The sequence below is a fragment of the Podarcis vaucheri genome, assembly GCF_965113315.1.
Source record: "Podarcis vaucheri genome assembly, chromosome: Z".
NCBI classification, from domain to species: Eukaryota; Metazoa; Chordata; class Lepidosauria; order Squamata; family Lacertidae; genus Podarcis; species Podarcis vaucheri.
Window position 1 is genome coordinate 38,947,094 of NC_138758.1, and position 24,743 is coordinate 38,971,836.

Sequence of the window (24,743 nt, forward strand, 5' to 3'; positions counted from 1 at the left end):
AAAGCAACTCATAAATTACATGTTGTCAAAGGCTGGAGGACCCTGAAAAATTCAATGCAGGCAGTTGGGTGGGATTTTACCTTGTATACAATCTGTAGAGAGAGACGCTGGACTCCCTGTCCACAATACAGTGTGGAAATGTGACTTGCCTAATTGGTCCCAAACTTTTGGAAGGGCACCAGGTTAGCAGAGGCAACAGCAGTTAACAGTTTAAAACCGTTTACAGTCTCACAAATAAGGTATCTCCTAAAAATACACACTCTGTAACCTCTCTCTGTAACAAACCCTGAAGTGCTCTTGAAATAAGAAGTGTTAAGGAAAGTGGTGGGGGGACAAGCAGTAGAGAGAAATCTTAGTCACATTCAGCAAAAGCAATGGCAAACCACACTTCTGTAACTTCAATCGGGAGTTGTTACCTGTTAGTCTGAACAGCACTGCAATGTCATCCATCTCTTGGCACGTGGATGCTATCCAGATAATGTATGTTGGTTGTAAAATAAATGAATAAATGAAATCATCACCACATTTGGCTGTCCAGAAGCTCTTGAAAGCCCACTGTCCTTGCTGGTGTTGCTTCCCTGCCTTCTGACTCTTTGGCATCATCCTGCCCCAGGTGAAGAAGATCATGAACGAGGTCTTCCAGTCCCTGCGGGGCCAGTTCAACTTGGAGGAGTCCTATACTGGCCAGGAGGTCCTGGGTATCGTCCTGAACGCCATCAAGGTACAGCCCAGGGCAGATGGATCCTGACACCTGAATAAGATGCAGATTGAGTGAACTGGCCTATCGTTTCTCTTCCTTTTTGTATGGTTCCAAATGTCATGAGTTTGGGTGCCAGAGTTTTGGGTGCAAGATGCCCATAACTACTGGGTTTAGTAAGTGTTAGAATTTAATCACTGCTTGGAGAGTGAAACTGAAAGTCAGACGCTTAACAGCTGGACTCAGCTTCCTGTGTTGAGGAGATTGCTTGAGAGGTGGGCCATTAGAGAACTAATGATGATGATGATGATGATTTATTTTGTTTATACCCAGCCACTCTGGGTGGCTTCCAACACATATATAAAACATATTCAAACATTAAACATCTTTATAAAATGGAACACTTCACCAATTTGCAGAGGCCATGCTAACCTCTTTATCAATCCAATTTTAGTATACAGTATGTGCTGCAGACAGAAAGATGGGCCATCAGCAAGACAGACACTCTACCAGCCAGCAGATGGGTGAAGCCCCACCCAGAGCTTTGAGATAGTGAGTTTGAAGACAGTGCCAATGTTTTGGTTAGGAGGAAGTTTTAGGATTTCAGTTGGCTATGGTGTGATCAAAAGAAAAAAGGCTTTCAGTCTGTTAAATGCAGCAAGCTGGAGAGGCAGGATCAGAGCACAATGCAGACTGACAGTTTGAATTAGAAGTTGCAGCAATGGGAAAAACGGGACTCTCTTGGAGTGTATGCTCCATTACAGGCTCAGGTGTAAATAAACTATATATCATTATAACACCACAGTCTACACTGTGCCTCATTTCCAAAGAAACACAGACTAAGTGCCTAGACCCCTGGAATCTTGCACCGGTCAGAGATTGGGGTGGCATTTAGCCCCATATTACTAATCATGGGAGCAGCAAAGAGGGTGAAGCCCAGCTCTCTAGAAATAACAGGTTGTATCTAAAGTACTACAAAGTGAAAGTCACTTAGCTGTGCCTGTGTGGCTGAGTAGGGATTCAAACCCTGGTCTCCTGAGTCCTGGTTAGAGACCAACCATTACACAGTACTTTCATCAGGGGCTGCAGTCGTTTTTGTGGCAAATAATCCCCCCTCCCCTCTACTTGTTCCAGACAACAACTCTGCAGCTGCTGGAGAGTCAGGAGGAGCAAAGGGGGAGCAGCAGCACCGAGGAGGAAGGACCTGCGGGAAGGAAGCAGCCAAGTGCCGCACCCCTTTATGGGGATCCCCACAGCAACTCTCTCCGAGAACCAGCACCAGTGGCATCCCCCGCTCCTTTGGCTAATCTGAAGGAAAGCTCAAGCAGTCCTCCATCCACCGCTCTCGAAGGAGCCCAAGACAGTCTGCTTTTTGCAGCTCCTGAGGCTCATTCTTCGGAAGCACCGGTTGAACAAACTCATGCAGCCTCTGCTCAAACTGCAAGGCCGCCTCTCAGGCTCTCCGCCAGTATTGAGAAGGAGAGGCCAAGCACTCAGGGTGAAATGGACACAAAAGACACTGCCATTCTGGCACCTCCAAATCCAGCGGCGGATGAGACGGCACCTCCAATGGAGGGGCCCACAACGGGTCCAGAGGGCAAGGAGGAGAGTGGGGCGAGTCAGCACACTGCTGGCCCCACATCTCAAGCTGCTGTAGCCGACAAGCAGCAGGACTTGGCTGGAGCCTCACAGCCAAGACCAGCGTCCAGCCCCATGGAAGCGGATTCCAGGTCTGTGCCAGGGCGGGAGGGGGACGGGAACTGTACCCATTATGAGTCTCTTGCCTTTCCGTGCCTGCCCCCCCCACCCCCTAATAACATGGGGTTTAAGGCACAAAGGAAGACCCTGGCTCCCCCTTGTTGGGTGATAACGCCGAGGCCTGTTGCCTCTCCCCAACTGCAGCGTCGCCTGGGATTCATTCCTCGGGTCTCCCGTCACACTGATGTGGTCCATATCCAGGGACATGAGCTCACAGTGAGCAGAGTTCAAAACAGAAGCTCAGCCTTGAGTAGTAACAGCTAAGCCTAATTTATTGCAAATTAAATCAACGGTAACAGAACAAAGAAAACATGGCTGCTCTCTCTGTCTTTCTTCCTCGGAGAGAGAGCGGCAAAAAACAAAAGCTATACAGAGCGGAAACAGCATATCTCAATTTCATCTCACAAGACTCCCACAATCAGTGCTGGAATGTAAACAGACATGTGACATGTAACAATCAAACACACATCTGCAGTACGGGAGGAATGGAATTCTCAACACCCCTCTGCTCCATTCATTGACATCAGTGCTAGCACTCCCCCACTCCCTCATTTAACCCCTCCTCAAGCCTGTAAGGTAGGCACTACCCAATGAGCTTCAGGACTGAGTAGAGATTTGAACTCTGGTCTCCCAGGGTTCTGGTCCGTTAACCACTGCATCACTCCCACTCTCCTTTTCCTTCTGTCTTTTTCTCTTGCAGTCTTCTTGAGGACAAGGGTGGTTTCTTCAAAGTTGCCACTCCCAAGCCATCTGCATTGGGAACTCTCTTGGCAGAAGACGACGACGAGGAAGAGGTGGTAAGAGCTTTGAGGGGGTGCAGTGGTGTATGGTGCCATTTGGGACGGCTTAAGGTGGCAGGCATAGAGGCCCTCAATAGGTGTTTGATAAACTAAAGTGGTAGTGTTTTGTTACCAGGGCACCACCAATCTTTCCTGTGGCTGTTAGGGGCGCTATATTGTTACGGTTTTGTGGCATGTTCATATTTGTTTCAAGCATGCTTTCAGCTGCTATGGCCTTTGAGTAACAAGTGACTAACAAGTCCAATCAGTCCAATCACTTTATTAGGGTCAATGTCCACTATTCAATACTAACAATAGCTGGAGCCATAGCCACTGACGGGCAGCAGAGCCAACTACTTCCAGTTTTGTCCTCTTCTTCCCTGCTGAGTCCCACAAGGGGCAACCCTGAGACTTACTAGGAGAAAGCTAGAGCCTGCATCCTTGGCTTCCTTCCCCCACTTGCCTTGCTGATGGTCCTGCTCAGCTGGCCACCTGAGTCAGAGCCTGCTCTGCCAAGCAGCAGTGACCTAACCCTGCCTTTCTTTCTCTTGGTTTCAGAGCCTTAAGGGTCGGCCTCCCCCCACCCCACTCTTCGATGATGATGACGACGATGACATGTACCTGCTGGGATGAGCAGCTTGGCAAATGCCATGGCAATACTTTCTTTTCTCAAGAGCTTCAGTGATTGCTATCTGGGGCTGAGATGGATGGAGCTGGGGTTTTTCCTGTGGGCCTCCCCAGATTGCTCATTTGGGCTTTGGTGGCCTTAACTTGTGGTTTTTGAGGCTGCTGGCAGTAAGAGGGGTGACACACTCTCTCTCTCAGTAGCAAATGTCAATTGGGGACTTTGTCTAGCTTCAAAGTCCTGACTGTTTAATTCACCACTGCCGAACACACCTGTACCCTACACGCTTTTGACCCAGCTGCTGCTGGGAGTAGCGATGGGTATCACCTTGAACAGCTCCTCTCTGTGGAAACCAAATTTAACCTATTGCCATAGCTCACTTCCAGTTTTGAACCTTGGCAAAACGGATCTTGAAGAAAATAATAATAAAGTGCAATTAAAATAAATTAACCCTGTTGCCTTAGTTCTTTCACTTTAGCAAGGCAAGAAGGGGAGGGGTATTTGTGTGGTTCTGTACGCCAAAAACTGACTCACCATTTATAGGGCACCTTAGGTGCTTCACGTACATACACCCGATACGGTAAGAATTAACACCAGTCCTGTGAGGGAGGCCAGTATTAGTAATCTCTTCGTATTGCAGATGGGGAGGCTGAAACAGAGAGTGGCTTGCCCAAAGGTTGAATGATATGCAGAAGGTGATACAGTGGTGCCTCGCAAGACGAAATAAATCCGTTCCGCAAGTCTCTTCGTCTAGCGGTTTTTTCGTCTTGCGAAGCAACGCTATTAGCGGCTTAGGCTATTAGCGGTTTAGCGGCTATTAAAGGCTTAGCGGCTTCCCTGGGTCCTAAATGCCATTGGAACGGAGAAGATTGATACAATGAGTGATTTCCGATGAATTTCTAAAGTTTTCCCATTGAGCCAGTGCATAAATACATTTATCAGTGAATTGCTCCCAACTCCTTCTTTCCTGCTCCCAAGAGCTGGGACTCATGATTTTACAGCTTTTATGTATTGACAAGACAAGACACTGGCTTTTTCTGCCATCTATTAATTCCAACTCTGGGGAGTCCAACTCTCCCACCCACCCCACCCCCACACTTTTTCTATGTCATGCTGGAGGAATATGTTGACCTGACTGATATTTTGGGAAATGGTTTGCCCATTTACCCTCTATACAATTGGAGAACTCTCCATTTATAATACTAAACTTGGCATGAGGGTTCCCAGGGTGGGGCGGCAGACCTTATTTCTGTTTCTATGTTGGGTGCCATTTTGAATCAAGATGGCAGACGGAAATTTCAGTTTGGCATGACTTTGCCCGTTTTGTGGCATATGTTCAGCCACAAGTAGAGATATGATCGCTAGATTCAGCTCAACGTGTGTGTGGGGGGGTCTTCATTGATGTTTGGATGTTGGGTGCCATTTTGAATCCTGGACAGTACCTGTGTGTGTGTGTTATTAGTGTGGGGGGTGTTAGAGGAGAGGTAGTACCTTTGGTGGAGGACACACCATGCTCCTTAGGTGGTAGTTTGTTCTCAGCGAGCCAGCCAGCAAGAAATCATATGGAGTAAGTGAAGTTAACTCTTTATTAGAAGAAAAAAGGCCTGCTTGCTCCCTTCATCAGAGCAAGGAGTTAGACGTGCTCTTGTGAGTGGGTCAAGTCTGAGGCCTTCTTCTGACATTAGAGCTGCTGAGGGATAAAAATAATTACGCTCTCCACAGTCCCAAACATGGTGAGAAGCCTACAGCTTGCTTTAGTTCTGCTAAACACTTGCTGGCTGTGAACAGAGAGCCAAAACAAACCTCTGTCTTACCTTTCTGGCTCTGAGCTGGAGGAAGATGATGCAGGTGCAGAGACAGGGAAAGATATCACACCCTTGCATCTTTGTCCTTCATCCTACTCCATCTTTCAGTGGTGCAGCAGGCTCTTTGTAGCAAGGGCATGTTCTGGTGAGCACAAATTTTGAATTGGCTACCCAGGTTACACTAGCTTTACAAGCTCGTTATAAGACATTGTAGAAATATCAGCAATGCTTCTGTTCACTGATTCCTGGAACTTTCTTGAAATGTAGGCTTCAGCTGCAAATATTACTGGAGCAGTGTGTGGGAATGAAAGGCACACCACTTGTTCAGTGCAAGAATTAACTTCAAGAGATGATCCCAGAGTTGGATTATTTTCTATGACATGTCATGGGTGTATAGAGTAAGATGCATCACCAAACCTCTTAAATCCGACATTATTTTTGCATTCAGGTACCTCAAAGCGACTTACATAATAAAGCAAACTGAGGGTGTGAACACACTACATTGTTAAAGCAGACAATTCCCCCTCACGACAAAAGAATGTTGGGAACTATGGTCTGTTAAGGGTTTGGGGAACTTGAAGGTGGGAAATGTAATTTAAATTTATGTTGCATATGCAACCAGGTTGCACAAATGCCACACATTTAAAGCACATTCCCCTCAAAGTACAATGGGCACTTTAGTTTATGGGTGCTTGGAACTGTAGCCCAGTGAGGGGTACACTATGATTTCCAGGGTTCTTTGGGGGGAAAGATGCATGCTTTAAACGTATGATGTGTATGCAGCCAACCGGGGAACTTAAGTTTAAGGGTGCTGGGAAATGTAGCTCCACGATGAACAAGCTACAATTCCCAGGATCCTTTGGGGGAGGGAAGCATGTACTTTGAATGTGACTTAAGTGACTGGGAAGTCAAGGAGGAGGAACTAAAATGGGTTATGATACACTGGGCCCAACATATTGGACACAATATATATGGAGGAGTGAGAAAGGCTGTGGAAGGAGGACATAAGATTCACTGCATGCTATAATCTTAGAGAAAATGTGATGAAGATGTTATACAGGTGGTACCTAACCCCGGCCAAATTGGCCAAGATGTACAAAAACAGTTCAGATGTTTCTTGGAGAGGCAAAAGTGGGGTTGGTACCTTTATACACATGTGGTGGCAATGCAAGAGGATAAAAGAATTCTGGGATATAATTTTGAAGAAGAAGAAGAAGATGAAGAAGAGTTTGGATTTGATATCCCGCTTTGTCACTACCCTAGGGCAGTGTTTCCCAACCGGTGTTCCGCGGCACACTAGTGTGCCGCGAGACGTTGCCTGGTGTGCCGTGGGAGGGAGGCGGGCGAGTCGGGCGGCGAGAGGCGGGGCGGCGGCAGCGAGGAGAGGCCGCCCAGCGCGGGGCTCTCGCCATCTGCCTGCCTGGCTGCCTGCGTGGCGCTGACGTCACGGGGCTGTAACGTGCCCCACATAGGCACACGCGGGGCGGCGAGCGAGCTCCCTCCCACATCCCATCGCCGGCTCTGCACCAGGCGGTAGAGCTCGGCGAAGTCGCTGCGCTGGAAGGCCAGCAGCGCGCGCGCCTTGGCTGGCTCTCGCCCGTCTGCGCCTCCAGGCACGGCGCCTCGGCGTCGGGCGGCAGCGAGCCCAGGAAGCGGCCCAGCCGGCCGGGGTCGCCCACCTGCAGCAGCGCCTCGCACACGCACGAGACCTGCTCCGCCGAGAAGCGCGGCGAGCGCGGAGGATCGGGCGCGGCGGAGGCCAGCCCCGCGCTTGGAGAGGACGCAGCAGCCGTCGCCAAACCTGATCCTCCTCCTCCTGCTCCGCCGCCCCTCTGGCTCTCGGACGGGAGGAGCCTGCAGCGACGGGGCGGGCGCCGAAGTTGGCAGAAGTTGGCGCGCCTCCTCGGCAGCGCCTTCGTCGTCCTCCTCCTGCCTCTGCTCTCCTCCGGCGGCGGGGGCGCGCCGCCCTCCCCGGCCGGGGGGCTCGGCAGGGCCCGCGGGGAAGGAGGCCATGTTCGCGGCGCGCGGGATCGCGGCCCCCCTCGCCCGCCTCCGGCCCGCTCCCCTCCCCCTGCGCGCTGCCCAGGCCGTGCGGGTCTCCTCCCCCTGCGCCGCCGTCCCCTTTCCACATCCTAGGAGCCGCGGCTCCCAGCCCGGGCTGGCCTCCGCCTCCTGGGACGCGTGCCCACCCCCGCGGCCCCCCAAACTTCGGAGCAACTCTCCAGACGCTTCTCCCCCGCCTCGGTCTCCCTCCTTTCCACTTCTCTTCCCCCCTTCCTTCCCTCTTTCTTTCTCTTTCTCTCCCACACCCGCCTTTCCTTCTATTAACTTTCCTTTCCCCTTCCCATGTAGAACAGTCCCTGCAAATAAAAACCTAGCATATTTGGAAGAGGGATGCTAGCCTAACCATTACCTTCTATGCTGTTACTATTTTATTATTATTATTTTTTACATAAGTAAAAAGTGACCTTTCCCCATCTGGCATGGTGGTGTGCCTCGAGATTTTTTTCATGAAACAAGTGTGCCTTTGCCCAAAAAAGGTTGGGAAACACTGCCCTAGGGAGTCTCAAAGCGGCTAACATTCTCCTTTCCCTTCCTCCCCCACAACAAACACTCTGTGAGGTGAGTGGGGCTGAGAGACTTCAGAGAAGTGTGACTGGCCCGAGGTCACCCAGCAGCTGCATGTGGAGGAGCGGAGACGCGAACCCGGTTCCCCAGATTACCGCTCCTAATCACTACACCACACTGGCTCTTTACTCTTTACTCTAAAGTTTAAAAGATCTTCAAACTCTCATTTCCAAAAAAAAAAAAACACCCTGAATCCTTCCTGTTAGGTATTATGTCCATGGAAATTAAGAAAAACCACAGACCACTTTTTATGTATGAAGCCATAGCAGCCAGGATTTTAGTAGCAAGGAATTGGAAAGGTGATGTTATAACAGTGGCGTAGCGTGGGTTGTCAGCACTCGGGGCAAGACAAGTAATTTGCGCCCCCTAACCCGTGGATTTGCGCCCCCTAACCCTAACCCCCAGATGTTGCGCCCGGTGTGGCCGGCCCCCCTGCACCCCCCACGCTACGCCACTGTTATAAATTCTATAACAGTGATATCATCCCCACAAAAACGGACTGGCAAGCAAAAATGATAGAAGATCTACAGCTTGCCAGAACAACAGGGAGAATAAGAGGAAATTCAATACCAAAAGTTAATCAAGATCGGATAACATTTAAGGAAGATCTTAAAAAGGAGTGGCAACGTTAATCTCCTGACAGACCTAGAATGAATCTTGGAATATGGAGAATGTACATAGTAAAAGTTTATGGATATTAAACGAGAAGGCTAAATAAGAAGAAAGAAATGTGTTTTGCCAGACCAAGTGTAAATAGCACAATGAGAAGATTCGGAAGTTAGCTACCTGCGCCTTCCTCGCCTTCTCTTCCTTCGCTCGATCTCCTCAGACGCGTCCCTTCTTCGCCCGGCGAGCGGGGGCGCCACCTCATTGGCCAGCATCGAGCGAGCGTCACCCGCCCTCCCGCCTCCCTCTCCCAGAAACCAGCTTCCCATTGGCCCAGCCGTGTCCCCCTCCCTTTCCGTCAAACTTAAGAGTCCCGCCGCCAAATTCGCGGCAGCGGCAGCAACAGCTGATCGCTGGCGTCCCCGTGCACGCGCTTCTTCCCTCCGCGTGGAAGTTTGGCCCGTTTGGGGACCGCGAATGCCGCCGGCCGCTTTGGCTTGCTAGTTTCGCTTCCGCAGCCCAGCGCTTGAGCCATGGCCGAGAAGTTGCAGCCGCGCACTTTGCGGCTCTCGCCTCCCGGCTTGGGCTTAGCCGAGGGGCGCGGGGAGCGAGGGGCCGTCAGGATGTTGGGGGACATGGATGAAGAAGACGAGACCTTCCAGCTTCCGACGGGAGGGTGAGAATGCGGCGCCTCTCTGCGTGGGGGGACATGCGGGGTGTGCGGGTGTCTTTGGGTCGGCGTGAGGGAGCGGGGCTGTGTGAGGGGACCATAGCTGTGTGTGGGGCTGGGGCTGCATGTGGTGTTGGGGCAGCATGTGGGGTTGGGGCAGCATGTGGGGTTGGGGCATCATGTGGGGCTGGGGTGGGTAGGTGCAGGCTTGCGAAGGGTGATTCCGAGCACATGCAGAGGGGTTTGTCTGCAAATACGTGCTGTTAGGCGCTGAGAGAGAGGCGAAGTTCAGCTGAGCTAGGCGTCCCTCTCTCTCTCTCTCTCTTTCTTTCTTTCTTTCTCTCTCTCTCTCTCTCTCTCTCTCTCTCTCTCTCTGCCTCACAGCGTTGCTGGTGAGGATGAAATGGGCGGGGTTTCGGCCAGCTAAGGATGAAATGGGAGGCGCTGGGTTGCATCCGACTAAGCTATGCGTTGGTTATGCCCGCCCATTTCAGTGGACCTACTCTGAGCTGAAACCGAAGTGCCTTGTGTTTTCACTGTTTCTTACATGCTTAGCTTTGGAGCATGCAGTGGCTAAAAAGTTCGCCTCTCATGATGATTGGGTGCGGGAGGCAGGGACCCTGCTGCAGAAATAGTAACCTCCGCAAGACTTATTGGGGAGTAGACTCCACTGAATTCAACTGAAGTTCCCCATGAATGTACATAGGGTTGATTTGCATACAAATGCCTGTTGCCTGTGCTGTGGTGAAATATTTTCCCTTTTCGTAATTCTAGCTTTCTGTTTCCACTTCTTCTGTGCTGATGTTACACTGAGAGAGAGTCACAAAGTGAGCTTCATCTCCAAGTGGGGGTCTGCACCCTGATCTCCCAGGTCAAAAGTTGGCATTCTAACTCCTGCCCTAAAGTGGGTGCCAGTAACAGGACTGAATGGAGGTGTTTTGTGGTCTTAGATTCCTTTTACAAAAGGAACCCTAAGAAAGATTTCTAGTGCCCTTTACACTGTGACATTTTAGGTGTTCAAAATAAGGGCACTGCACTACTGCTTTTGGCAACGCTGGCAGTGAGCAAAGGTCAGAGTGACATATAGCCAGTGGGAGTTGTAGTTCAGAAATTTATGGAGAACTGCAGATGCCCCCCCCAATATTCAAAATATAGTCCAGTCCCCCACAAGGTTTGGGGGACAATGGACTGCCCCCCTGCTTAAAAAGTTTGCTGACCCCTGATCTATGTCTTCCCAGAATGTCACTCTCCCCAGAAGGAGAAGCCAAGCTCACAATCTCTGTTCCGCTCGCTTCTTTTGGGAGCCCCTCAAACATGCATGTTGCCACTTGTGGTTTTTCTCTAGCTGTTTGGGGTGCTGTCAGGCATTTAAAATGGGCACTTCACCCCTTGGATATTTTTGCTTGCTGTTCAGTATAGCATGGAGTTTGGGTCTAAGGCTGGAGATTTAATGTTTGAAGATACTTGACCTTGGTATGTGTGTCTTGTTTGTTTGTTTGTTTGTTTTAATCTGCAAGTTTCTAGCTCTCAGGAGTGCGGGGAAGTGGGCTAGGATGTGTTGTAACTGGTAAGTTTCTGCTTCCAAAACAACCCTGAGATGAGATACTTCTGAATATCTGTAGGGAAAACCACTTGTATTCAGCCAGGTTTATTCCCTCTCCCCACCTTCCTGGCAATGAATCTCCGTATGTGGGGAAAGGTAAGCCGCAAGGGCAGGGTTGTATTTTTGCAATACAATAGTACCTCGGGTTACATACGCTTCAGGTTACAGACGCCACTAACCCAGAAATAGTACCTCAGATTGAGAACAGAAATCGTGCTCCGGTGGCGTGGCAGCAGCAGGAGGCCCCATTAGCTAAAATGGTGCTTCAGGTTAAGAACAGTTTCAGGTTAAGAACGGACCTCTTCAACAAATTAAGTACTTAACCTGAGGTACCACTGTAATGGATACCTTTTAAATTTTTGTTTTGTTTACAATGTCTTCCGGACATCTGTTCCAAAACCAAAGCATTCCAAAACCAAGGCGTACTTTCCTATAGAAAGTAATGCAAAATGGATTAATCCATTCCAGACAATTAAAAACAACCCCCAGAATAGCAATTTAGCATGAAAATGACTATCTAATTAGACTATTGATCCATAAAATGAAAGCAATAGACCAGGCTGCTATCTGCTACCCAGTATTAAAAACTGGCAGTGATTTACCCATTGCCATTGGAGGGATGAGTGCACGGGGTGTGTGATGGGGGAGTTCCAGTGGCGGGGGGGGGATGGAAAGGAAGGCAAAAGTCATCTCTCTGAGGAGCCAGTTGGCTTCTCTTCCTCCCCCCATGCTAGCCTTTCTGGATCCATCCCCCCACCCACCCAACCCGCCACTTGGATGTGTGAAGAACTCTTACTACAGTGGTGGCACCAGCATCCTGTCACGGCAGTCACTTCTGGGTGTGGATCGGTGGCAACGAAAGCGGAGAAGGCGAAGTCGCTACATCATTAACGACACCCTTCTCTGCTTCCAGATTTCACTGCCGGCACCAACTGAGGGAAGGCCGTGCCGAGCAGACAGGGGGTGTCGCTGCCACACTCTGGGTCCCTCTGCCACCGCTGTCCTTGCAGCATCAGCCACCCCCTCCTCCACTTTTGGGTGTCGCCAGTGGCTGGCGCTGAATAAGGGAAGCCCAGGTCAGGCAGCAAGCAAGCAGGCAATGGAATTGTGGCACTCAAAACAAAAGTGCAAAACACACACACACCCCACGAAGTACGTCCAGATGCCAAAAAAAGTTTGAAAACCTGAACACTCATTTCCGGGTTTGAAGCATTTGGGTTCCAAGTAGTTTGTGAACTAAGCTGTTCAAAAACCAAGGTACCACTGTACTAGGTTCTATCAAAGCTTGGGTGCAATAATTGGGCAACGGCCTTTTCAGTTTTAGGGACTTTGTAGTTTAGACAAAAAGCAAGTAAGAGGTAATATGATAGAAGTTTATCAAATTAGGCATGGCATGGAGAAAGTGGATAGGAAACAATTTCTCTCCCTCTTGTGAACATCCGATGAAGCTGAATGTTGGAAGACCTTCAGGAAAGGCAAAAGAAAGTACTTTCTCACACCATGCACAGTTAAACTACAGAACTCTCGCACAGGAGGCAGGAATGGCCACCAACTTGGGTGACTTTAAAAGAGGATTAGAAAAATTCAGGGAGGAGAAATCTAGCGATGTTTAGTCACCGTGGCTGTGCTCACCATGTTGGCGGCAGCAGAGCTTCTGAACAACTGTTGCTGGAGACCACAGGAGGGGAGAGGCCTCTTGTGTTTGGGTTCTGTTGGCTACTGTAAGAACAGAATGCTGGACTCGCTGGGCCTTTGGCCAGACCCTGCAGGCTTTTCTTTTGTTCTGAAGAGAGGTTACAGAAACTTGATAGGAAAAAGAAGGGGGTGTCTCCAACTGAGTTCTGCTTAGAGAAGACCCACAATGCGTCTACTCCTTTAGTTGTGTGCATTAATTTCTTACAACAGCTCTTCCAGGCTGGTTACCCCAAGAGAGACTGGGCAAAGCTCCCCTCGACAAGCATTATGACCTAGTGGGGTGGCCAACATCCTAATCCCTGACTGGATTCTAGTTTTTGAATCCATTACCCTCTGGTCTTTGGGGAAGGCTGCAACAAAATCGCCAACCTGCAGTGAAACATGAGCATCTTTGTGCTTGCAGATACATGTCTTGTTCTGTTCCCATCTACTTGCCTCTCTCTGTGAATGAAGTGAATGGTTACTTTTCTCTCTGCCCAGGACCAGGCTGGCCTCTCTCTTTGGACAGGATCAGACAGCTACAGAATCTGGAAATGTGCTGTTCCAATACATGCCACACAAGCAGCCTAAAAAAGGTCATCCAGCTACCGGTAAGTAAACTGTTCACAATGCCTAGGAACATAAGACGAGCCCTTGTGGACCATCTAGTCCAACCTTTGGTTCCGAAGCCCCACAGAATCAACTGGGTTGGTCAACTCCCGAGGAGCGCTGGGGAGAGACCCCTGACCTGGGGCCCCAGAAAGGTGCTGGTGGTGTGTATTCACCACACTGGGGTAGATGGACCCAGTGGTTTGACGCCATACAAGGCAACTTCCTGTTCTTATATCATTTTGTGAGAAGGGCACTATATGAAGTATGGGGGAGAAGTAAAAAATCAGTAGTGACCAAAACACCATGGTGGCTGTCATCGATGGAATCTATGACAGTTCATAGGAAAAATATGAACAGTGATTGGTTAACATACAAGGATTTCGTAGAGGAAATAAGTAGCAACCCGAAAATAAAGGACCTAAGAGAACTGAAACAGAAGGGAATAACCTGGCTGGAATATTATCAACTAAAAGCCGCCAAACTGAATTGGGAAAGAAAGGAGGAGGATATCAAAGAAATTACAGTAAAATGGGAGAGGGACCTGGGACATATGATCAAACCCAATATTTGGAATGAATAATGGACTAAAAAATCATGGCTGGCTTCCTTATAAGGGAAAATCTTATGAAAATGTACTATAGATGGTACTTGACCCCCGTAAAACTAGCAAAAGTAAATAAATCATATAATAACAAGTGCAGAAGATGTAAAGAACAGTTAGGAATATACTACCATAAACAATAATAACAAACTTAATTATTCACAAATCCAACTTTTTAAACATCTTGATTGACTTCCTCAAATCCCTCCCTTCTGAGTTTCCTTGTAATTTAAAAGTAAGAGCTTTCCAATATCATTATTAAACTAAAACAATTTCCAATTATAGTCATCTTATTCACTTTTCTTGACATTCTGAATCCCATTTATTTAATTATAACTTAATTTGTCCTAGGCCTATTTGTTTCTTTCAAGTAATTTCTAATTTTTTATATTACAATATTTGTTCAAATAGTCCTTGAATTTCCTCCAGTCCTCTTGAAACTCCTCTTCTTTCTGGTCGCGGATTCTTCAGCTAGCTCTGAAAAGTCCATCATCTTCATCTGCCAATCTTCCACTGCTGGTAGTTCTTGTATTTTCCAATTTTTAGTAAGTCATATTCGAGCGGCCGTTGTGGCATACAAAAATAATTTAACATTTTTCTTGGGCAATTCTAAACCTGTTATTCCAAGGAGAAAGGCCTCTGGTTTCTTAATAAATGTATATTTCAACATTTTTTCCAGTTCATTATAAATCTTCTCCCAGAAGTCTTTCACCTTGGGACAAGTCCACCACATATGGAAAAAAGTACCTTCTTTTTCTTTACATTTCCAACAAAGATTATCACTTTTGTGATAAATCTTTGCTAATTTTACAGGGGTCAAGTACCATCTATACATCATCTTCATAATGTTTTCCTTTAACATCATACATGTAGTGAACCTAACCCCTTTCCTCCATAGCCTCTCCCAGCCCTCCGTCATTATATTATGTCCCACATCCCTTGCCCAATCAATCATGACCGATTTAACTTGTTCATCCTTTGTATGCCACCCCAACAACAAACTGTACATTTTAGACATATTCTTATCATTAGTGTCTAACAACTTCGTTTCCAATTTGGTTTTTTCTGTTGCAAAACCATTTCTCTTATCCATCTTATATAATTTGTTAATTTGATAATATTGCAACCAATTCACTTTATCTTTAATTTGTTCAAATGGTTTTAATTTAAAACCTTCCTGATTTTCTAACAACAAATCTGAATACCTCAACCATTTGTTTTCCATATTTAACTTTTTTTGGGCCTTGGTGAAATCCATTTTGGTGTTTTTCTTACTAAGAGATCTTTGTATCTCATCCATACATTGTATAATGCCTTTCTAATTACATGATTCTTAAAACCCCTGTGGGCCTTTACCTTGTCATACCATAGATATGCATGCCATCCAAATCGATTATCCAGTCCCTCCAAGTCTAACACATCATCATTCTCTAATTGAATCCAATCCTTGATCCAGCAGAATGCAGCAGCTTCAAAATATATCTTCAAATCTGGCAGGGAAAAGCCCCCTCTTTCTTTTATATCTGTAAGTAATTTATATTTAATTCTAGGTTTTTTCCCCTGCCAGATAAATTTAGACAATACGTTCTGCCATTCTTTAAAACATTTGACATTATCAATGATTGGTAAAACTTGAAATAAGAACATCTTCGGCAATACATTCATCTTAACCACCGATATTCGGCCCATCAATGAGAGTTTTAAATTTGACCATACCTCAAGATCTCTCTTAATTTCATTCCATAATTTTTCATAGTTATCTTTGTAAAGATTCAAATTCTTTACTGATAAATTCACACTCAAATATTTAACTTTTTTCACCAAAACAAGGCCTGTCCTTTCAAAAAGGTTTTTTCTTTCCTCATTATCTAAGTTTTTTTCTAAAACTTTAGTTTTGCTCTTGTTTAATTTAAATCCTGCTACCTGCCCAATCTCTTGAATCAGCTCCAGTGCTTTCACTACACTGGTTTCTGAATCTTGTAATGTTAAAACCAAATCATCAGCAAAGGCTTTTAATTTATATTGCTTGAATCCTACTACAATGCCTTTAACCACCTCCTCTTTCTTCAACATGTTTAACAAAACCTCCAGAACAGAAATAAATAGCAGAGGGAAAAGCGGGCATCCTTGCCTGGTTCCTTTCTCAATTCTGATTTCCTCTGAGACATTATTAACTATGATTTTTGCTTTTTGTTCAAAATAGATCGCAGTAATACCATTAAAAAATTCCTGGCCGACCTCAATTCTTTCTAGATTTTTCATCATAAATAACCAAGAAACATTATCAAAGGCCTTTTCAGCATCAATAAACATTAACATTGCTTTACAATTTCTTTTCGCTTCCAACCTTTCTATTATATCAATTATATTTCTAATGTTATCTTTCCTATGTCTCCCAGGCAGAAATCCTGTCTGGTCCTTATGTATATAATTTGATAGAACCTTTTTTAATCTATTGGCCAAAATGTTTGCGAAGATTTTATCCACATTAAGTAATGAGATTGGTCTATAATTTTTTACATGAGATCCATCTTGATCTGTTTTTGGAATCAGAGTAATAAATGCATCTTTCCAGGTTTCGGGAGCTTTGTCCCCTCTTAAAATCTTAGTACACACATCTGCCAACGGTTGAATTAGCCAATCTTTCAATATTTTATAATATTTTGCAGAAAGACCATCCGGTCCCGGGGCTTTGCCTGACTGCATCTTATTTATTGCCATCTCAACCTCCTGTCTTGTAATCATGCCATTTAGTAGGAACCTTTTATCCTCGGGAATTTTCTGCATTTCATTTGCCACAAGAAATTGCTCAATTTTATCCTTATCTTCTTTACCTTTTTTATACAGCTGTTTAAAGTATTTCTGAAAACATTTTCTTATATCTCCAGGGTTTTCCATAGATTTTCCTTCAGATACAATGTTTGTAATAGTACTTTGCTTCTGTCTCTTTTTTAATTGCCAAGCCAACAATTTCCCACATTTATATGCAGATTCAAAGTTTCTCTGTTTCATCATTTTAATTTTCCATTCTATTTCCTGGTTAATAATTTGAGAAAATTGAATCTGCAATGTTTTAATTTCTTTTGGAATCTGTTGACTCTTTGGCATTAATCTTAATCTTTTCTCTTTGTCTTTTATTTGAGAAAGAATTTTCTCTTTTTTCTCATTCTGTATCTTTTTCCTTATCGAGTTCTGTTGTATGAGGAAACCTCTCATTACTGCCTTACTTGCGTCCCAAATGACTCTTGTTTCAACCTCTGTGTTCATATTTAGTTCAAAATAGTCTTTTAGAGTCTTTTGGGCCTTACTAATTATCTGTTCATTCCTCAACAACTCATCATTCATCCTCCATCTAAAGGAACCCTGCAGGTATAATTTCATCTCCAAAACCACTGCATTATGATCTGAGCAAGTCTTAGGGCAAATTTCTGTTTTAGGAACCTTAGGAACCAAATCTCTGGATACCCATATATAGTCGGTTCGCAAGAAAGATTGATTTGAATTTGAGAAAAAAGTGAAATCTCTCTCCATTGGATTTCGTAGCCTCTGTATGTCCGACAAATCGTATTTATCAGTCATATCAAAGAAAATCTTTGGTAATCTGCCGAAACTTGGATTTTTCTGTCCCTGTGTTTTATCCATTCATGTTGATGCTACTCCATTCAGATCTCCAATTAAAATCAATTTGTAACCCATACAATCCATGTTTTAAGTCCAGATTCTTAAAGAATTCCACTTTGCCATCATTTGGTGCATAAATTCCCAGCAAAAGAAATTTATCGCCTTGTGCAGTAATTTCAGCTGCAATGTACCTCCCTTCCTCATCTTTAAACAACAATTTGGGATTACATTTTTCTTTAACATAAAAAACCACACCTTTTTTCACTTTGTCGGATGAAATAAATTCCTGCCCAAGTTTCTTATTTTGGAGAATTTTCTTACGAAGTCTTATAACATGTGTTTCTTGTAAACAAATTATATCCAAATTCTGTCTTGCCAGTACGTGATAAACTTGGTTCCTCTTAAAACATGAATTTAGACCATTCACATTCCAGGAGTAGATTTTCAAAGACATCCTGATTTATTAGGGGCCCACTGCCCCTGCCCCTGATGAAGGAGAACTTTCCAGTCCAAGCTCTTTTGCGTTTTTCGCCAAGAATCTTTCTTTCTCTCCGACAGTTGTTATTCTTTGTTTCCTTCCTTGAAATTTAAAAGATAGTCCTTCCGGGAACTCCCACCTGAAGAAAATGTTCTTTCTTCTTAGGGCACTGGCCAAATCCGTATAATTATTTCTCAGGGCCAAAAAATATGTCGGAATATCTTTAAACAAAATTATTCCCTTCTCATCTGTCTTTAGACTTTATTTATAATGGTGGCCTAAAATAATGTCTCTCTGCTCTTTAGTTTTAAAAATCACCATACAGTCATGTGTGATCTTAGTGTCTTTTTTAGGTCCAAATCTGTAGGCCTTGTCTATCCAGGAATTTAGATCTTCCAACAAGGAAGATGGTGAAAGAAGAATGGGAATGTTTAAATAATTATCTAGGCGATAAGGGTACATCAATAAAGACCTGGTTATGTTTAGAATGATACCACATAGGGAAATGTTCCCTGATACCAAGATGAGGGATTCTATGGAATGCAGATAGAGAGAACTGATAAGAATAATGATCTGTTGTGATCTTGACGGAAGCGTGCAATGGACGAGCCTTCTTGTGTTTTGGCTCATTTCCCCCCTCTTTTCCCCCACTTTTTTCTTTTCCCTCCTCCTCCTCCTCCTCCTTTCCTCTTTTTTCTTCTTCCCCATAATGGCTTATATTCTATGCCATCTACTTTGATATTTTTGGTAGTTGTTTAGCTTTTTCCATTATTGTTATTAATAATTTTTCTTTTGTAATTTTGGTTGTTTATATTTATCTGTATTTGTTTAAAGCAAAATAAAAGTATTAAAAGAAAAAAAAGTCAACTTCCTGTTTTCCATTAATCTGAGCAACTGGCTCAGACAAGGGAGCTAACTTGGCCTGATGTTTCCAAGCAATGTTCTGTTTGCAACAGAGCACTTACCCTTCTCATGTGCTGCTCCAGCTGCAGGTCTGTCTACCCAGAAGCATCCTCCTGCAGCTGCTCCTGCGGCCGCTGCTGTTCCTGCGCCCACTGCAGCAGTGCAGTCAGTCTTCTTCACTACAGTTGTTCATGCATATTTGTTGTGAGTACTACAGCAGAGGGGATGAGCTGCAGAGTGTTCTTGCTACCTAAGTCCTGTGTTCACATCTTTTGCAATCATCTCTCGATCTTGCCTGGCTTGTTTGGAAAGAGGTGCAGCTGAATAGTAATAATAATAATTTATTTTTTATACCCCAGCCACTCTGGGCAGCTTCCAACCAAATATTAAAAACAGTACAGCATCAGACATTAAAAAATTCCCTAAACAGGACCACCTTCAGTTGTCTTTTAAAAGTAAAATAGTTGCTCATTGCCTTATTGCCTTGACATCTGCTGGGAGGGCGTTCCACAGGGCAGGTGCCACTACCGAGAAGGCCCTCTGCCTGGTTGCCTGTAACCTCACTTCTCACAGCGAGAGAACCACCAGAAGGGCCTCGGGGCTGGACCTCAGTGCCTGGGCTGGATGATGGAGGTGGAGCAACAATGGGGGGGTGTCAATCGGGGCGAATGGGGCACCGCCTCCCCAACCTCAGCCTGCCCCCACCTGCCTGTTGTTGTTTTTTTACTCATTGACTCTGGCTCAATGTGCTGGCTCAATTGCCTTATGCCATACCAGTGAAAACAGGTCCAGTAGGACGCCACCCCCTCATTCTGCCCTCAGCTGGCTCCCACCTGCCTGCCTTGTTACGTCCAACCGATCCAGAGGGCAGGACTGCCTGTCAGCTTCCTCTCCCCCCTCAGTCTCCATGCTGCCATGGTAGAACACAGCAGGGAGGAGGATGGAGACAGCCCTAGACTTAGCTGGCCCTTCTTGTCGTTGGCCCTGGTGCCACCTAGAGTTGGGCTCCCTGCATTCACCCCAATGAGGCACCAGCCAACACTGAACTGAACTGAGGATAGAGACCTCCTGGGATGGGGAGCTTGTGGGCTGATAAAATGTTGCTGGGCTGCTACTGCCCACCCCCCACATCGCCCCTCACCGTTGGCCAGATGGTCTGGGCTGATCAAACAACCCCTGGGAAGTCTTTGTAAAGAGCTGCTTAATATAACCCATGGGGTTGGCATGGTGGCAACAATTGTGGGAAGCTAAGAGGAGTTCTCTTCTCATTCCAGTACCAATGGGAAATATGTGAAACATGGCAAGTATGGAGCAGCTGTAGTGGGCAGCAATGCAACCAAGGAGGTAAGAGGAGGAGGTGTGGTGTCTTGAAGTAGCCTGGCTTTCTGCCAACCTGCTGTCCTCCAGATGTTTGGGACTACAGCTGCTGTTGGTCCTAAACATCTGGAGGATACCGCGTTGATGTAGGTTGGGCTAAGGAAATGCTTCCCTTTGTCTGAATCCTGGTTTCATGATGGTGTCTTACTCTGGAAAAAGCAAAGGTGCTGTTTTGGCTCTTGTCTCTTTCTGCCCAATCAGCTCACAAGGGTTAAAGCTCCCATTTGTCTTATTCTGACCTCACTTCTCTACAAAAAGTATTCTCAGCAGGGAAGGGGCTGTCACTCAGCAACACAGCATCCACTTTGCAGACAGAAGCTCCCAAATCCAATCGCTAGCTCCTCTGGGTAGGGCTGGGGACACTGCTGCCGGTCAGAGTAGGCAGTCCTGAGCTAGAGAGACCAGTGGTTTGATTCAGTCCAAGGCAGCTCCCTGTGCTCTTATTTAACTAGAACTAGAATGTGGACTAGCATCTTGACAAAAGAAGGGCCTAGGAGGTATTGTGTGCGGAGTGGATAGAGGGAGGTGAGACAGTAACTTTGTCGTGGCTTGAAAAATCAATAAACGTTCCCACCACACTCAAAAAAGGAAGGGGGTTTCAGCAGCTTATGTTGGAAAAGGGATTCAGTTTTTCCAGCCTCTGTCCATTCAGCTCAGTCAGTAGCTCTTCAGTGGTTTGTTCTGCCCCACTTTGCTATGAAAGGATTCCCAGGTTTTTTACAAGCAACGGATAAAATATGTCAGGAAATATATGCATTTATTCCAGGAAGACTCTGGTATGATTGCCTTGTCCCACTCCCCTGTTGCAGGTGAGGGTGGAGGGGACAGGATAAAACACTGGGCTGTCATTCCCGTTTAGCTGATTGGGCGGAAAAGGACAGATCTCACCCCTTGGTTTCTCCAGGTGTAGGGAGCCTTTGGTCCTCCAGATGTCGCTGAACGACAGCTCCCATCATCCCTCTCCACTGGCCATGCTGGCAAGAGCCAATGGGTGTTGTAGCTCAGCACCAAAGGCTCCCCACGCCTGCTCCATTGTAACGAAGTCACTCCACATGTAACTAAGCCAGGCACCTGCAACCAAAGCAATTCCTACGATGAACACCTCTGATGTATTTGTATGTTAATATGTCATTTGGCTGTTGGGGTGCTGTGGAAATGCTACCTGGTATAAGAGCAGCTCCAGGTGCTTTTGAAAAGAGCCAGCCCCGTAGTTTTTGATTCCTCACTTTTTCTCTTGTTTTCTTCTGTCCTTCCGTCTCTTGTGGAATCCAGTACAAAGTGCTTCTTTATATCAGCCAGCTGCAGCAGATTGCGACCGCCAGCATCCATGCTTGCTTTGTATTCACGGTAAGCTTTGACGCTAAGACCTTCAAGGACCATGGCATAGGCTGAAGCTAAGCAGAATTCTTTGGTGGTTGGAAATGCACATTGCATATGAGGTCTCAGCTGTGGTCAATTAATTTCAGTGGGTCTGCTTTGAGTAGGGCTAATGCTTGTTGCAACCCATTAGATTTGAGTAGTGTTAGATCCAAGGGGCCCCTCTATGGTTAAAACGCTTGCCTAGAGGTAACAAAGTAAAGTAGATGACATTCTGCCCTCTGTCCTACTGTAGCTTACATCCCTACGAGTAGCCCTCCACCCCGAAGTCCTATAGCATTTTTCCATTTCTAAACATGACACACTGCAGATGTTGGGGTGTGTGTGTGTGTGTGTGTGTGTGTGTGTGTGTACTTAGAGTAGACTTGCTGAAATTAATGCACCAAATTCATCATGTCCATCAATTTTCATGGGTCTGCTCTGAGTAGGGCTAACATTGGGACACAACCCAAAGTCTTTAGCAATACCCATCAGGAAGAAATTTGTTTTGAGCAGAGGCTGTCTGCTGCTCAGAATTCCACTTTCTCTTTCTGCAGGTGCAGCCCAACAACTACTGCACATTTTATGATGATCAGAGGCAGAATTGGTCCATCATGTTTGAATCAGAAATGGCGGCTGTGGACTTCAGCAAGCAGGTGCCAGAGACGTGCATTGCATTGTGGGGTGGGGGGTGATTGTCCTGCAGACACTGAACTAGTGTTCGTGGGAGGTCAGCTCTCTTGCATCAGTCACCAGAAGCTTTCTCTGCCAACTACAGTGGTGCCCCGCAAGACGAATGCCTCGCAAGACGAAAAACCCGCTAGAGGATAGGGTTTTCCGTTTTTCGATGCGCTTCGCAAGAGGAATTTCCCTATGGGCTTGCTTCGCAAGACGAAAACGTCTTGCGAGTCTTGCGATTTTTTTCGCTCCCCCCTTTTTCTAAGCCGCTAATAGCCTTTTAGCCACTAAACCGCTAATAGCGCTAATCCGCTAATAGGGTTGCTTCGCAAGACAAAAAAACCGCTAGCCGAAGAGACTCGCGGAACAGATTATTTTCGTCTTGCGAGGCACCACTGTACTAAGAAGTATCCAGGGAGAGCAAGGAATGGTGGTGTAGCCAGTTGGGGCCTTTTCAGGCCCCTGGGGTCTTCAGCCTGTGCTGTGCTGGGGCAGATTGCATAGGTGCAGATGACAATGCAGGCTAATGACACAAAGGGGCTTGGTTCTTTCTCCTTGCAGCTGTGCATTGCCAAGTATAACAGCAGCCGTTCTCCAGACTCAGTGGTGTGCCAGGATCTTGTTCTCGGAAACGGCCAAGGTGTGGCGACTGGAGATGTCCTGGAGATCACTTTTACAGGCTGGCTGTTCCAGAACGGTAGTCTTGGGCAGGTGAGACCTGGCAGAGGGGGCGGCTGGGGATGATGGGGGTTGAAGTCTCTAGCAGCACTGCATGGCCACAGCTTTCCCACTCCTGGTTTATAGATTGCATACAGCCCTTTTCTCCCACAACCCCATCCTTTTGCCTTTCAATAACATTGCAAGGAAATGAAACAGGAGAGGGACTTGGTGAGGCTCACCCAGCTTGCTTCACAGCTCAATGTGCATTTCAACCTGACCTTTGCTCACTGAGGCTTGTTTCTATAGAAAAAAGGCTTTTTCATGGGGTTTGCATTGGTTGCTCTCCAGAGGTGAGGCCTTGCCCAGCCTTGCCTCCCTTTCTCAACTGGAGATGCCAGGGAGGGAACCCAGGACCTTCTTCCTGGGAAGCACATGCTGTTAGGCCCTAAGCTACACCTGTCTCCAAGGTGTAGATCCTATTTCTCAACCTCATTTTACCCAATCTGCAACATGGGAGGCACCGCTAGGTAGGGGATTCAACATGGAAAGCTGCCTTGCACTGCATCAGGCCACTGGTCTAGGTTGGCATCGCGCACATTGAGTGGCAGTAGCTCTCCAGGCTTCCAAGCAAAAGCCTTTCCCTGACCTTACTTGGAGATGCCAGGATTGAACCTGGAACCTTTTGCCTACAAACCAGGTGCTGTGTCCCTGAGCTGTGCCCCGTCCTTCGGTACTCATTGCTGTTGGCTTAGCAGTGGGAGTAGCAAAACGTGAACCTATTACCTTCCGCAATAAAAGTAATTTCATCTCATCGACCTTCCACTTTTGGAACAGGTTTTCGACTCAAATGTAAATAAAGAGAAGTTACTCCGTCTGAAGCTAGGCTCTGGCAAGGTCATCAAGGTAAGATGGCGCTATCTTCCCAGCACAGTGCAAGGATTCTTTCTTCCACTTCCACATCTAAGCAGAGTTCAGCAGCCCGGGCTGTGTGGAAGGCTGAATAGCAGTGATGTTTTTTGAGCTCAAACCCTGATCAAATGGCTTCCTCAAGAACAGCAGGCAGGTAGCTGTCCCAGCTTGTCTACGTCTGCCATGATCTGCTGGAGTGGGAGGCCCAAACAGGGTTCCTCGATCCCTGCAAAATTCCTCATCCTGCCCTACTGCTCAGTCAGGCTTGCCCTTTCTTTACAGGAGGGGTGGGGGAACCTCAGGCCCAGCAGGGACTGAAACTGGCCCTCAGGATTCACCCCAGGCCATGCCCCTCGCCAAGCCTCCTCTGTGGCCTGGACCAAAACAGTCCTGGACCTCCAGTGTTGCCTCTTGTTGTCCTGGATGAGAGACAGGGGGGAGTGTGAGTGGGTGTCTAAGGTAGCCTATTGTACAAAGGGAAAAATTACATTTGTTGCCCCTCCCGCTTTCCCCCTTTTGCCCTGCCCACTCCTGACATGCGCCTCCCCACCAAGAAGGTTTCCCCGGAGGGAATGGTTTTCATCCCTGCTTTCGACTACAGTGCTGTCCTCAAGACTGCAAGAGAACTGTCAGTATTCCTGTGCCCTGCTCTCGACCAGCCTTTACCAACCTGGCAAACATACACACAGATCCTGTGGACTCC

At 46.6% G+C, this 24,743-nt stretch overlaps 2 protein-coding genes across 8 annotated transcripts in view; both read left to right on the forward strand.

The window, feature by feature from the left end:
- LOC309523882 (FK506-binding protein 15-like) overlaps positions 1 to 4,305 on the forward strand; it is a 30,701-nt gene extending 26,396 nt beyond the window's left edge. For 3 of the 6 annotated variants that reach the window (XM_082208096.1, XM_082208097.1, XM_082208098.1), the window contains 4 exons: positions 614 to 721; positions 1,832 to 2,427; positions 3,156 to 3,252; positions 3,793 to 4,305. In XM_082208096.1, coding sequence (XP_082064222.1) covers positions 614 to 721; positions 1,832 to 2,427; positions 3,156 to 3,252; positions 3,793 to 3,867 — 876 coding nt within the window. In that variant the 3' untranslated portion in view covers positions 3,868 to 4,305. Of the gene's footprint in view, positions 1 to 613; positions 722 to 1,831; positions 2,428 to 3,155; positions 3,762 to 3,792 lie in introns of those variants that run through there. The other 3 variants (XM_082208099.1, XM_082208095.1, XM_082208094.1) reach the window with 3 other exon arrangements.
- Positions 4,306 to 9,334: 5,029 nt separating this feature from the next.
- The window catches only part of LOC309523885 (FK506-binding protein 15-like), a 46,416-nt gene continuing 31,007 nt past the window's right edge, over positions 9,335 to 24,743 (forward strand). The window contains exons 1-8 of one of the 2 annotated variants that reach the window (XM_082208110.1): positions 9,335 to 9,574; positions 13,347 to 13,456; positions 19,144 to 19,264; positions 20,335 to 20,404; positions 21,710 to 21,784; positions 22,351 to 22,449; positions 23,033 to 23,182; positions 23,966 to 24,034. In XM_082208110.1, coding sequence (XP_082064236.1) covers positions 9,432 to 9,574; positions 13,347 to 13,456; positions 19,144 to 19,264; positions 20,335 to 20,404; positions 21,710 to 21,784; positions 22,351 to 22,449; positions 23,033 to 23,182; positions 23,966 to 24,034 — 837 coding nt within the window. In that variant the 5' untranslated portion in view covers positions 9,335 to 9,431. The remainder of the gene's footprint in view (positions 9,575 to 13,346; positions 13,457 to 19,143; positions 19,265 to 20,334; positions 20,405 to 21,709; positions 21,785 to 22,350; positions 22,450 to 23,032; positions 23,183 to 23,965; positions 24,035 to 24,743) is intronic. The other variant, XM_082208109.1, reaches the window with a different exon arrangement.